General features: G+C 42.8%; 1 protein-coding gene across 1 annotated transcript in view; it reads right to left on the bottom strand.

The window, feature by feature from the left end:
- Positions 1-15,558, bottom strand: part of Ttc27 (tetratricopeptide repeat domain 27) — a 125,391-nt gene that overhangs the window by 39,114 nt on the left and 70,719 nt on the right. Inside the window, exon 13 of the mRNA XM_021652589.2 lies at positions 10,669-10,896. Within this exon, the coding sequence (XP_021508264.1) occupies positions 10,669-10,896 (228 nt within the window). The remainder of the gene's footprint in view (positions 1-10,668; positions 10,897-15,558) is intronic.

Consider the following 15,558-nt stretch of genomic DNA (forward strand, 5'->3'; position numbering starts at 1 on the left):
AACTCAGATATGTGCCTGCCTCTGCCTCCTGAGTGCTAAGATTAAAGACATGCACCACCACTGCCTGGTCAGTTTGCTGACTTGCTACTCAGATCTTCTTCCTCCTTGGGAGGGGGGGGGCGCTCCATACAATAACCAAGGTTCATGTTTTTCTACTAAGTCCCTTCAGAGCTGTCTGTCACGTGTACTAAATTCAACATAATCCAGCCCCAACCTAGCCCATTCTTCATTCTCTGCCTTCTGCTTCCCCACCTCAGTCCCATGGCACAAATGCAAATAAACTGTTGAATGTAGTTCAACAAACAGTGAGCACCCTGGGCCAAATTCAAGATCACGGCAACCACTGCTTGGTAGCAGCTTTCCCCAAGACATGCTTCATGCTCATTTCTTAGATATGTGCACCACAATTTCAGATTCTCTTCACTGAAGGTGCACAAGCTTTAACCTGTTGGTTTCACCACCTCCCTAAGGATAGTTTCCTCCGTTTTTCTCTCACTGTAGGCCAACTACCGATTGTTTAATGCTGTTTCCCCTCTTGTTTGGATCTGGTTGCAGCTGTTCTGTTATTAGCTTACTCTTTCTAGAAAACCTGCAGTGTGTTCAAGTCACATGCACCTGAGATTCCTGGCAGGTTCACTGTCCTGTGGGCTACAGATAATGGGCAACAGTGATTTGCAATGCCTCCAGTGTGCAAGTGAGAAAAGTCCCATGTTTATCACACACTGTGGATCAGGACTGTGCTAGCTCCGTACATACGCTGGTTCTGTTTTTCCCAGCAGTGGAAGGATGCAGGGGCTAGAATCTCCACCTTGTGCAAACACAGAATAGACTGGCTTGTGCCGTGCTACTTGGCGTTCCTAGGACTCAGAACTAGGTGTCAGGCAGCAAGGTTTTTGCCTTCCCCACTCTACTTAGTCTCAGTTATAGCCCAGATGGTATCGCAGGGCTCCAGTCTCTTGGCAGTCGTGCAAGTTAAGCCTTAGCAGTTTCTCTCTCTCTCTCTCTCTCTCTCTCTCTCTCTCTCTCTCTCTCTCTCTCCCTCTCTCTCTCTCTCTCATTGCTTACCAATGTGAGAAAGAAAGTAAACTGGGGAAGACTTTTTTTCTGTACAAATTATTCACATATGTCCACTCTGCCTGCCCCTTGGAATGTGGATGCCAACCTCCTTGACTCTTCTACCACACAGAAACTATCGGATTACATTTCAAATAGTGATATTTTAATCCTTTCAAGAACTAAAATGGCCAGGCATAGTGTCACCTGCCCATAAACCCAATATTAGGGAGGCTCAGTCCCAATATGACAAATCCAAAGCCAAACTGGGTACACAGCAACATCCTGTCTCAAAACAACACAAAAATCACTGAAATGACAATATTTGCCCCTATAAACGAAGGGTGAGCATGGCACTGGCCTTGGGATGGGTAAAATCACAGAGCACCGTCCTGCAAAAGTAGGGCTGGCAGGAAGGTCTCCAGAGACTCAGTAGGTATCATGTGCTGGATGGCTCCCGAAAATCAACTTGATTTTGCTTCTGATAAGAGCCCAGCAACTCTTCATTAAAGGGAAAAGATTTCGAAGCTGACAGCTTAAGGTATTCAGGGCTCTCTAGAACTTGGCCTTGGCCAATATGGCATTACGTCCTGTCATGATGTCTTCAAAAGGTAAAGCTGGGAAGGTAAGAGCTCTGTAGCTGGGACAAACGTCCAGGCTGAATATCAGCTCCAGTCCTCACTTACAGGAGCTGGTACAAACTACTAACACTTCTATTTCTTCATCTATAAAGGGGGTAGAAACATTAAGGACCTCGGTGGTTGTGCTGCTGGCTAATGATACCCACAGAGTGCTTGCAAACAGCATCTGGAACCCGGTCAGATGCAACACCAGTCGCTGTATTACTATTACTATTACGACAGAATAAAATAAACTCTACAGTCATCAAGCATCTCTGCTTTCTAAGTGACTGGAATTTGCATATGCAGGCTCTCATTCCCAGAATACATGATCCCAGTTTTCATTTCTGTCCAAATCTAACACCCTCTTTAAGTCCACATTAATACTCACTTCTCCATCAGGGCTTTTCTGACCACCACAGCCTCACTGACCTCCAGGCAGCAAAAGTGTATTGTCTATTTATTCTACCACTTGTTACATATGACTCACACCTCTTCCCTCTCCATTTAACACATGTAAATCAAAAGACTGCAAGTCTGCATCTTAACAGAAGCATTTGCATCTCTCAATACCACTAAATGGTCTAAAAGGAATCCACATTACATAGTGGCTTAGGTATCAGTGCTTAACAAGCAGGAACTATGTTCTCCAGTCTCAAGAAAGTACTATTCTTTGCTTCAAGAGAATATTTTATCTCATCTCATTGCACTCCTAGTGACTGGCCCTCTATCACTCTGTCTCGCCAATGGCTTCACTCCACCTTTGTCCATTGGAGTGTTCATTTCTGCCTACAACCAAAGACCTCTGGTTTCTCAAAAGCTTTACTTAACCTTCTTTCTGTTCTGAGTTCAGCACTACATTGATCCTCATTACTCTGACAAGCCTGTAAGTAAGCAGTTTGTTGATGCTAATCTGTTGTCTCACCCACCACTCACTCTTCAGTCCCCAGACTGTTTCTGAAGGTCACCAATGGGCTTCAATGCCAGTGACCTGCTCTTGGCCTTCTAGGAATCTTGTGGCATTTGCCATCACTCCCTGATCACTCGCTGATGCTTTAATTTCTCTGACCCTCCCCTCGGCTCTCTCCCCTTGGCCAAGTCTGCTGTGTTGACCCTAGTGCGTTCCGTTTTATTTGTACTCCAGTGCTGCTCTTTCTTCTACCTTCCTCTAACTGCTAAAGATGTCCAGAGCACAGGACTCTGCCTAAGGTTCTTTGCTGCTGCAGTGTTCCCTAAGGAACTGACTTACTATCATAGTTTCACCTCATGTCCAAGAAACAGCATCTGCATGCTCCACGCTGGCTCACAATAGACCTTCACTCCGGCTGTTAGCTCTAGGGGACAATCAGCTATCTCGGCTTAAAAACAGCACCATCACCTCATCACCTCTCGTGCAAAAAGGTATTTTCCCTTCCTCCTGAACTTTTATGGCTAATTTAAAAAATACCTGGGTCTGGAGATGTCGCTCAGAATTACAATGTATAGTTAGCATGTGCCAGTAGCAGGGCTCAGTCCCCTGAACTACACATACACAGGCACGCATGCATCTACACATGTACGCGGCGTCCACACTGACTGCAAGGTTTCCCTCAATCCTGACAACCTAAGAGTAAAACCAGAAAAAAATCTGTAACAAACTTCAACCTATTCCTGCTAGTGCTTACTGTTAAGGTCACTGATATTCACTTGTGACATTCATTCCCCTTCCCCACCCCTCGCCCCCCGCCCCCGGGGCAGCTATCTTGATTCTTGCCTGATTTTTTTTATTTTTTTATTTATTACACTTCATTCACTTTGTATCCCCCCATAAGCCCCTCCCTCCTCCCCTCCCGGTCCCACCCTCCCTCCCCCTTCTTCATGCATGCCCCTCCCCAAGTCTACTGATAGGGGAGGTCCTCCTCTCCTTCCTTCTGATCTTAGTCTATCAGATCTCATCAGGAGTGGCTGCACTGTCATCTTCTGTGGCCTGGTAAGGCTGCTCCCCCCCTAAGGGGGAGGTGATCAAAGAGCAGGCCAATCAGATTATGTCAGAGGCAGTCGCTCTTTCCATTACAATGTAACCCACTTGGACACTAAACTGCCATGGGCTACATCTGTGCAGGGGTTCTAGGTTATCTCCATGCATGGTACTTGGTTGGAGTATGAGTGTCTGGAAAGACCCCTGTGTTCAAATTTTCTGGTTCTGTTGCTCTCCTTGTGTGACATTCATTCTTTAGTTAAACTTTCAACAATATCATTTATGACATATTGGTCATTTACACAAAATCATAATAGAATCCACTATTCATAAAGTTAGATAATCCTAAAGCAATGCCTTAAGCAGCTCACAAACTGGTTCTCCCTTTATCATTTTCCAGCACAAACTCTTTGCTCCGTGCTCATAGGTTGGCACAGCCTAATGCATCCCACATCTGCTTCTGGTATGTGGCAGGCACTCAATACTGTTTAGTCAGATGACCATACAACATTCTGTCCAAACAATAACCCTCTCAAAGAGACAAAGAGCCCTAAACAATGTAAAATATATGGCTTTTTAAAAGCACATCTATTAACTAGTTACCAACTGTTGGTTTTTATCATGTTAGGAGAGTTAAAGAACAATGTATTAAAAATCCCATATTCAAAAATGAAACTATTGTCAGCTATGTTCATTCAAGTATAATTTTCAAGCATAATTCCAGGACTCAGAAGGCTGAGGAAAGAGAACTGAATTGTGGGCTATTTGGGGCTATAAAGTGAGACATATCTCAAAATGCTACCACCACTACAACTAATAACCACACAGAACTACTGACAGATACATAAAGCAGAACTGCATCTTACTTTGTATAATCTGGGTCCTCCAAAACAACTAGCTTCATCTTCAATGTTCATTTAGTTTATGTGAATTTATAACAACATTTAGAAATGTTAGATATGTCCCATGAGATTGAATTTCTAATACTTTTTATCTAAAATGTATTAATAGATCAAAGAAATAAACTATTACAAGAAATTAATCTATTAAAACCAATTTTGCTAATTTTCATTTGTCCTACATAAAAAAGTGAAGTGTTAAAAAAAATTCACCCCTCACATGTACAAGTTACATTTGGATATAGCCGTCTTTTCTTTTTTAAGATTTATTTTTATTTTTTAGGTTCTGTATATGTGTATCTGAGTACAGCTTTGTGCACGAGTGCAGGTGCTGCTGGAGGCCAGAAGAGGGCACTGATCTGCTGCAGCTGGAGTTACAGGCAGTTGTAGGCTTGTCTGTTTCCCTCCCTTCACTCTCCTTAGCTCTCGGAGCCCAAAATGGAATTAAAATCATACAGAATTAAAAAACAAACACTCCTTGGATGGGCCACCAAAATAGCAAGCATATACTGGAACAGACAGATGAACTCTTGAATCCATGCTTTTCCTCAAGCTCTTTCTCCACCTGAGAAAGCAGTTTTCCTCTAACCATCCCTGTACTTCCCATCATTCATTCAACAATTACCTCCTGCCTCACATCAGCACTGTGCTTCCCCTCACCCACACAGCAGGGAGACTACACCCCTCTCCAATCATCTTGATTATCTGAGACTCAAGTAAATTAATCAGGAACATCACATGACCATAGAAAAATGAGTAATCCATTAGCCAATGAGAAGAGTTAAAAGAAAGGAAGCTTTTCAAAAGAGAGGAACAGAATAAAGAAAACGAAAAACATGCTGAGCTGGGTTGGAACTCTTGACAGGAATGAACATTTTCCTTTTCCTGTGCTACACATTCTGGTTTGATATCAAAGCTTTTTGCATAAAAATCAGGACAGCAGGAAGAATGACTAACAATTAGAAATCTGAACTCAAGTTTTAAACTGTCAGCAAACCCTACCTTAGAGATTTGGTTTGATTTCTCCCCTACATTCTTCAGCTTTTAGTACCCTCAAGTCCCAGAAGTCCAAGATTAAATTTTACTAGTGTCTTGAGTCTCATGAGGGGGAAAAAAGATGGGTGTGCACGGGCTGTAGCTGGCAACCTCACAAGCACTGACATAAACGGTGTGTGTCTTCCAGCTCTCTGAGAAATGCACCATAAACAGTACGTTAGCGCTGCAGCCCATCTCTGGCATAAAGCCACGTGGTTCTATTTTTGTATCAATGCTCTGCAGATGCCTCGCTCCGTTTACCTAGAGATCAGAGTAAACCTAATCTTCTGGACAGATCTGAAAATAGTGGGCAGCATTTTTTTTTTTAATTCTAGTTTCTCTTTCTCATGGCACTTAAAAACAGCACAGTGTAATGACGGCTCCTTCTTCGGAGACATCCAACCCTGGATCACAAGTTACTAAGTATGGTGTTTGAGTCATAGCTTGTAGTAGTTCTGTACAACCTGAGCACCAAATACCTGTGTATTTGGGCATTTGTTTCAGTCTGCCTGAATGGAAGACACACGGCAGGCTGCAAAGCATCCTCACCTAGTATCTGTCATACTGTGACTCTGCTTGAGCAACTGTCATCTCTTTGTCTCAGTAATTAGTTCTAAACTATACAACAAGCGCATCAAGTCTGTCACGTCGCCCTTTTGTTCTAGTATCCCTCCCACACTAATAGCTGCCCTGTGAAATGCAGCTGATTACTAGTATGCTACCTAGGCTATCTACTGTCCCCTCTCATAGCCAGTGCGCACAGAACGAGGACCCTTAGTTCCCGCTACGCACACCCCATTCTTGCGCTGAAGACAAAGCATGGCATTAAAGCAACTTCAGAGGCTCCCTAACAACCTAAGGAAAGACAATCAGCCTAGCCCCACATTTAAGATATCTGATAGCCTGGGTCCAATCTACCATTCCCACTATCACGGCCTTATTTCCTCCCAGTCTGAAACACTGGCCTGTTCACCAGCTCTTCCATCCCTTCAGCACACACTCAGCTTTTGGTTCCCAAGGCCCTACTTAGCTGCTGTACCTGCAGTCTGGCCCTCCTTTAACCAATGAAGTAAGACTTGTCCCTCAAAGCCAAACCCATCATATCCTCTTATATGTGAGAGGAGGAGTGATTTAAATTAGAGCACAGTTTTTCAACCATAGTGCTACTGATGTGATAGGCTAGAAAAGTTAGTATAGATGGCTTCCCTGTGCGTTATGAGATACTTCATTATGGGATTACCCTGCCCCCCCACCATCTCAGGTATTGCTCCCTTTCGGGAGCCAATAGCATACATATACCCTCACTTCCCCATTATGAAAACCAAAATTATCTGCAGAAGTTATATAATCATATTCAGTTAGAATCACTAAGTCGGTACAGCTGTCAACGAAAACCAACTCCAAAGCTATATATTACACACCTTTTCTGCCAAGTCATCCCCACTAACTTCAGTAGATTCGCTGTACATGAATGTTCTAGTCTCTAGAATGTGACTTTTCACCAGTTTGGGAAGATATTAATTGCATTCATTTTTCAGTGAGAAAAGCAAACAATTTGCTCAACTACTTGTCACACATACCACACACACTCACTCAAATTTTGTTTTAAAAATAGTATAATGAAACCTAATTCTTTGAAAGCTAATTTTAAAAAAGCATTATCTGTCTGCTTGCACACCCATTTTCATATCATTTCAACACTGTCCATAATAGGCAACAATCCAAATCTCCACCCAATGGGCAGGCAAACAAAATGTGGCACAATACAATATTATCCAGTCTCAAAGAAAGAAGTTCTCATATCTATGTAGCATGGATGAGCTCCGAGGATACTACACTAAGTGAAATAAGCCAGTCATCAAAGACAAATATGAGGGCTGGAAAGATGGCTTAGAAGTTAAGAGCAATGGCTGCCCTTGGAGATGACCAGGATTAGGTTCCCAGTACCCACAGGGCTGCTCACAAATGTCTATAATCCCTGTTCCAGAGGATCCGATGCCCTCTTCGGGTCTCTGTAGGCACTACATACATGTGGTTTGCTTACACACAAGCAGACCAAACATTCATACACATAAGAGAGACAACCACTGTATGACTCTGCTCTTATAATGTAGAGCAACTGAGTTCGTGGTTGCCAGAGGTTAGAGAAAGGGAATGAGGACTTGGCTAATGGATATAAGAGTTTCAGTTTCAGAAGATAAAAAGGCTGTAGAGACCAGTTGCCCAACAGTATGAACCTACTTCATATTAATAAACTGCACATTCAGAAATGACAAATTACATGTTACATATGCATTTTTTTAACCTCAACTCGGAAAAAAAAACAAAAAACTGTTGGCTCCACAGTCAGATCATCTGGATTTTAATACCAGCTGGATACCCAAAGAGGTACCTGGCTGGTGGCAGTTCTGTAAACATCAGCAGCCAATTTTAAGTCAGAGGTGTCCAATAAGCAGCGCATGACCTGTATGGGCCCCAGGACAGCTATAAATGTGGTCCAATGTTGTAATTAAACCACTTACTTACAACATTATGAGAATTTTAATGAAGTATCTGGAACTTGATTACATGGTTCCTGAGTGTGTGCTTTGTAGCTCACCAAGTTCCATTGCAACATAACACAAAGTGTTTGCATGCTTTTCCTCTTTGGGTGGATGACAATGCTCCACTTGCCATTTGTACCAATGATGAATACAATGTCACGGAGAAGACGGCTACTTTACTGCTAACAAAAGGCTTTTCTTTGTCTACTGTCAACATGTCTGATTACTCAGAGTGCCTGGGAGATGATGAGTAAAAAATCAAGGTCTCACAAAAGTGGAAGATGATGCAGTCGCTGCTCAAAACTCACGTTCAGTGAAGTACCACTGTACAGTACATCAAGAAAACGTATGGCCAAAAGTATTAAAAATGGGTAACATCATATAAATTGTTATCCAATACTGTGACTTTCATAAGGGACAAGATATTAAGTCATCGTCAATTATACGAATTCCTTAAAACTATCCAGGCTCTGTTAAAGAAAAAGGAAAAACAATGTGTAGGCTACCTATGGTAACATCATCACTTCCCAGGAATAAGAAGGCTAAGTCAAGGTCAAATATCAAAAAGATTTTATGATCTTCAACATGTCAGCATGTACTTGTAGTTCCCAAACAAAAGTTATGCCAGACTTGATAACAAAATCTGGCTTACAGACTTAACATTTTTAGTGGATTTAGCCACTTATATAAATGAGTACACGCATCTTTGAGATTTAAAAACAAAAACAAACAAAAAAAAAGCTGCTGCAACTATGGCAAACTCAGGTTAAGACAATTTTATGCATTATGACCCACTGGCTAAATATTGTCCTGTAAACAAAAATGAAGCCTTGCTTCTCAATCTGACACAGAGTTTAGAAACAGATTTAAGGATTTCCATGAAAACAGTATTTTGGTATAGTCATGACTCCATTTTCAATTGACATAAATCTATGTTACCTGCCAACTTACAAATGGAATGCATAAAGCTCCAATGTAACATCCAATTTAAAGAGAAAACTGCAATCCTTTGTCTTTCCTGTTCTTTCTTCTAGCTCCTATCTTCACAGAGAAAAACATCATACATTATTCATGTCATCCTTTTTGGCAGCACCAAAATTTATGAGCAACTACTTTACAAATTTCTTTTTAGATATACTTTATTTTATGTGTATGAGTGTTTGCCTGCCTGAATGTATGAGCACCATGTGTGTGCCTGGTGCCTGAGGAGATCGGAAGAAGGTGTCAGATTACTCAGAACCGAGCTAAAATCCTTAGTTCCTTAGCATTCCTTAGTGTTGAGCCAATGCTCCAGCCCATGTGAGCAGTTATTTTCAACACCGCATACTCAGGGTAAAACCAGGACCAAGCTAGCTGATTAGCACTCCGAGAGCTCACTGAGAATTGCAACTGTCCATCACAACAGATAATGATGTATCCAGTTTTCAAACGCAACTGTCAAATAACCTACTGGTTTATGTTGCTTTTATAATTAAATACTACATTTATGATTTTTTAAATCATCAAATTTTGTTACTTGGATATGTTCATTTTCTTTATTAGTGATCACAAACTTAGGACCTGCTCAATGTTCTTAAACGGCCCACTGAATGGGCCCCACAAGGTTAGGATTAGTGTGGAGGGCCTCTTCCTTCTCTGTAGTAGCAAATAGCACAGAACTATACAGACTTTTCCTCATAAGCTTTCACTATTGCTTGTGGATTTAATGTGTGGTGTAAGAGTTCTTCTCCATCTAGTGTGACTCTGAGAAGCCAAAAGGTTGGCCACCCCATCCTAATTTTTTTTAGTATGAAAGACACATCCTGAAGCTACTCTTTACACACACCATTTTTTCATTGCAGCACTCTTCTAACAGGCAAGGGGTAGAAGCAACCTAAGTTTCCACCAGATGAACCATTCAGACTGTGTACATGTGTGGGAGCCATGACTGGTGAACTGTGAAGGCACTAGAAAGTCTGACAGGGAGAGAAAAAAACAGTCTCTAATAAAATCATTTTACCATAATTATGTACCAATAAAGGTAATTCCCCCTTAAAACTAGGTTCTCTCCTGCAGACTTATCATGAATGTACAGCTCTAGACACCCTTTAATTTTTCATATTTTACAAGGTTGTTTAAAGGGATCTGGAGAGATGGCTCCATCAGTACAATGTTGGAGCACAATGGCCTGAGTCTGATGCCCAGCATGTACAAAAGCCCAAGTGGCAGCATGCCTTTCTCACCCCAATACAGGGGAATCAGACAGCAGGATCCCTGAGGCTCAACACAGCCTATTTAGTGAGAGACACTGGCAGATCAAAAGAAGGTGGACAAGCTCTTGAGGACCAACACCTGTATATATCCCTTACTCTCCACGTGCACCCACACATGTGTGCACCCACATCCACACATACAGAAAGTGTATTTTAAATGTTCTGATTTATTTGCATATGTACAAATTTCTCCTTAAATAATCTGTATGTACATTTTCTCCTTAAGTAATCAGTAACCCATCCTACATGTTACCATATTTATGAAGAGAAAATCCCACGCCAAGAACCGGAGGCTTTATGAGGTCTTACCTGCATGGGATTAATCTTGACTGAGCGTTCAAAGCACTCCACACATTCCCGAAACTCCTTGTTCCGAAGATGGAGGAGGGCTTTGGAGCGCTGGGCACGCGCACTGCGGTGTCGTGACAGTTCCCAGGCCTTGTCGTAGCAGGAGTGGTCTTGCAGGACATCTCCAAGCAAGCAGTACAAACTTGGCGTTTCCTTTTTCTCCAGTTCTCGCCTAAGGATTTCTTCTGCCTATGAACAACAACAAAAACAGCAAATTCCCTTAATTGTGACTAAATGCTGTTTTTAGCACATGTACAACTTTTATCTCATAGTCTGTGTATTTTCAATTACTTGCTCATTTCATGGCTCAAGAGCACAGGCTGCCTGAAAAAGGCCCATGGGAAAACAAACATGGCACAAGTGAAAAGGAATCAGGAGAGGCAGGGACTACCCTGAGTCCCTGGAATCCCCAGGCTCTGGGGAGTCTCCCGCCTGTCAGGCCAGCTATGCCTCATTGGTCCCTGCTTGCTTCGTCCCTCTGCTGCTCTTAGAGAAGTGTCTTTACCTTACCTTGCCCCACAGCATGAAGACGGTTTTGTTGGATTTTAAGTGTTCTGTATTTAAGTTGTTGAAATTTTATTTAAAAGAGGAGATGCAATTTTAAAAGGCACTGTTAAAAATTTATGTCTTAACCAAGCCACATCTCACCTACAGATGCAACTTCCCACTGAGAGAAAGTGGGGCTCTCTCTCCCTCCTTGTCTGGGCAGCTGGTAAGCACTGGCTGAAGTCACTGTTCGTGTCAATGTCAACTGAGTTCTTATGGTAAACACTCGTGATGTCATTGAAATTGGGGGAAGGGAGTAATCTACAAAACTGGACTCTGCCATCTGGAACACTCCAAAGAAACCTTGCGACAACTGGACAATGACCACTGCTCTGCCTCCAGAAGCATGGCCTCAGCCAGGACTTTTGCTTTCATAAGGCTTGGTGATCACCAAGGCCAGATGGGGACTCTTCTCCAGCTAGGCTGGCAGAGGGTCTGTGACTGGTGCAAACAAAGCCTGCATTTGTATGTGAGGTGTGCTGTGATTAGTCCAAACACCCCAATAGGTTATATAGTCTCATTTAGTGAGTGGGGTAAGGGACACACATACACACACAAAAACTCTCTCTCTCTCTCTCTCTCCTCAAAGGATTTTCTTTAGTGGTCCTTTCTTGCCTGCTTCTAGTAGTGTGGGACTACAGACAGCAGTGACAGGAACAGTAGAGGACCATGGCAGTAACAGCTGGGCAGTCAGCAGGGTGAGCTACAAAAGCAACAGCAAGATGGCTAGGACTGCCCAGCTGAAGAGGGAGTTAAATGGTTCAAGAAGCACAGTGTAGTAACAAAGGAGACAATGGAAGTAGAAAAGATAGAGTACTGAGGTAGAAGCCAGGTGATAAAGAGGCAGAAGAGAACGAACAGGCACTAGTCATTGGACGGGCTCCTAAAGCTGTCAGTCCTTTAGAACCAACGGTCTCAAGAGTCCTAACTGTAAGCTCCAAAGGCCAGGAGCTAAGGAGTCCTGACTCCCTACGCCTACACAGAGCTGCAGAGACAGCGGGGGCCTGATCCCCAAGGATCTAGCTGGAGCCATAACTCTAGCAGGCACAACTTGTTGTGGTTCTCTCCTGTCTACCTAACCATGGCTGTCAAGTGTGCAACAATACAGCAGCTGCTGAAGACCAGCACTTAGCCAAGTTCTCCGTGTTCACCCATGACTTCTACTCAGCCTGCTTAGCAATACCATCACTAAGGAACATGTGGTTCCAGGCAGTCGGCTTAAAGATCACCCTCACTACAAGGTTTAAGTAAGAGTGTCATTCCTTGGTGTCCATCATCTACCAGTCTACCGGATGATGTAATTCTCTACTTATTACTGCTATGGACCCTCAGCTTACCTCACCCATGTCTGCCATCCTGTTTCTGATAAATCGGCAACCTGAAAGTCTATACACTAGATGCAGTTTAAGTTAGATGTCTGTAAGCTGTCTAATCTGTATGTGCTCTCTTAAATATAGGACGCACTTCTCAAAGTGTCTCTGGATGCTGGCATTTCTGCACTTATGATATAGTACAGACAATACAGACTGTGAGGCCTATTTGGACATGGAATCAAATCTATTGAACAGTTTCCCTGGGAAAACAATCACAAGTCCCCGAAAGCCAAAGCAAACATCAAGTTTTAAAATTCAGTGCTTTATAAGTTTTCTCTATTTGCAAGTAATATAATGGTTATTAATGTATCTGAGCAAATTCTGTAACCATAAAGACAAACATTTAACCAAAACTTCATATGATAGTGGCCCCACCATCTCTGGTGAAATAAGCTTACAGTGTTCAAAAGCATTTCTCTTGCAGGGATGGTGTTTAAATTTGTACCACAGCATTCCACAAATTCCAAAGCTGACTCACTTAAAGCTCCTTTCTGCTCGACCCTGCAGACTCTGGTCTGTGTAAGCGCCACAGTCACTCCATGCAGATGTGACTATGCACTGTGCCCTGGAGGTCTGTGACTGAGCCCCTGCTGAATTGGAGGATGGCGCGACTGTGGCGGGCATAAGCACTGGCAGGCGCATGACTCTCGGGAGGAAAGAATTCTGGAACTGCCTTCTCGGTGCCTGAGACTAAAGCACCTACAAGCGCAGGGCTCTGTGCCTGGAGTGACAGGGTAACCACGAAGGAGTGCATGTGCGAGGCATATCAGCTGCTTCCAAATTCACTTAGATAGCTGAAGGAAAGAAAGCGGCCCTGGGTGTCTTCAATCCTCGAGGCGGAGAACTAGGGAATTTCTGGTGTCTAGTCCTAGTCAGTTGTCGGGATGGTGTCTCCCACAGGACTGCTGCTGCACAGGTAGGACAGATTCAGGCTCATTAGTTCTGAGTAAAAGTTGGAGCTAATCAAATGTGTTTTACTTTATTCTTATTTTCTCAATGAACTTTTAGCTAACATGTTGGGGTTTTTTGTTTGTTTGTTTGTTTGTTTTTGTGGGCTTGGGACTATGGCAAAAGTAACAGTGAGCGCCTTTCAAAGCTGGGAGCCTTTCCTGGATGTGGGGTTGGAGCCCTGTGCTGCCATGTAAGCAGTCCCATTGTCCCTCAGCTAATTCATGAGGAGAAACCACAAAGAGAAGCTTTGACAAGAGGACAAAGAATTCCAGCTGCTCTCAAGCTATTCTAAGTGTGGAGGACTTCTATGGCATGAGTATCCTAAGCTCTATGAAGCACCCACTTCACCACCACCTAATTGTAACTGCTGAGAAATCCCAAAGCCCAGCAAAGCCCTCCCTAAATTCCTGTCCTACAGAAACACAGAGGAGAAACAACTTAAAGAAAGCCTCAAGTGGGTTTAAGCTGCTATATTTTGGGCAGACTCATACACAGCAGCAGGAAATACAGGCGAGTTGAGCCGAGTACCAGTTACTCCCTCACGTCTAGAAGCTAAAGAGGCCAATAATCATGACAGGCCAGACTCAAAAACTTTTGGATTAGTCAAGAATCAGAAACTCCCCAACTTCTTGAATCCTACGCCAGAAGAGGTGGCAGTCCTTTACCCACGAGTGGCAGCATTTTACCTTAAGATGTTATGACTGATGCCTGCAGCATTCTATTCATAGGTCACAGCCTCTACACGTAATTCACACAGAAAAGGCACTGAAAGATTTTAATTTATAGAGAGAAAACTGTGGGATCAAAAAGACTCTAGAGGTGTTAAACCAGAGACAAACGCGACCATAATTGAAATCAGGCTGAACTGAGATCCCCAAGAGAGTTTTGATTCACAATGCTAAGTCAAACAGCTGGGGATAGTTCTAAATAATGTTCTCAACTACATGATGAAACTTGGACTTAGATGTGGCCAAAAAACTAAGCAAAGCTAAGATGCCAGAAATTCCTCACATAATGTGGAGGAAGGAATCCAACACTCAGAACAGACAGACAACCTGCTCACCCACCCCAACTCTGTCACCGGAAGACCTGGGCTTGCTCCCTTTATCTTGGCTATGAGAACATGGGAGAAAAAGCATACTTGAAAACGTCTATTATAAATGCCCCGTGTAATAGGGGAAAGCTTTGGAGTACTTCTGCTGTCACAAGCTTCCAGACTTCAACGGAGATGATGAGACCCAAGGTGGCAGAGACCTGGCAAGTGTGCTGGGAGCAAAATATGCACAACAATTTGCACAGACACAGCCAGCCAAAGTCATGCTAGAGCAGTTGGAGCAGCATGGATTGTAAGTAGTGGCTGATGGATCCTAACCAGTGTAGACAGGCAGCCAACCAAGGTCTATCTTGATGGATGAAACATCTTAAAAAGTGTAAGTATCAGTCAGGGCTGGAGAGATGGCTCAGAGGTTAAGAGCACTGGCTGTTCTTCCAAAGGTACTGAGTTCAATTCCCAGCAACCACATGGTGGCTCACAACCATCTATAATGAGATTGGTACCCTCTTCTAGCATGCAGGCAGAAAGCTGTATACATAAATAAATAAATCTTTAAAAAACTTGGAAAGGGGCAGGGAGGAGATGAGGTAGAGCAGGTGGGATTGGGAGGGAATAAGGGAGCGGGATACAGCTGGGATACAGAGTTAATAAAATGTAACTAATAATAATAATAATAAAATTTTTTAAAAAATCTTTTTAAAAAAAGTATAAGTATCTGAGTCTCTAAGGTGCCATCTTTCACCCAATTCCTATCCCTGAATATCTTAAAAAACTCAGTCTCTGAAATACAACAAAGGAGGATAAATACCACTTAGAAAGGACCATGTGATAATGTACCAAGCACATAGCAAAATTCTTTTTTCTATTTAGCTTTAAAGAAGTAAATAGAGTCATTTACTAAGTATATGTATCCTGGGAAAAAGACTT

This window comes from Meriones unguiculatus, chromosome 1 (assembly GCF_030254825.1).
Source record: "Meriones unguiculatus strain TT.TT164.6M chromosome 1, Bangor_MerUng_6.1, whole genome shotgun sequence".
Lineage (NCBI taxonomy): Eukaryota > Metazoa > Chordata > Mammalia > Rodentia > Muridae > Meriones > Meriones unguiculatus.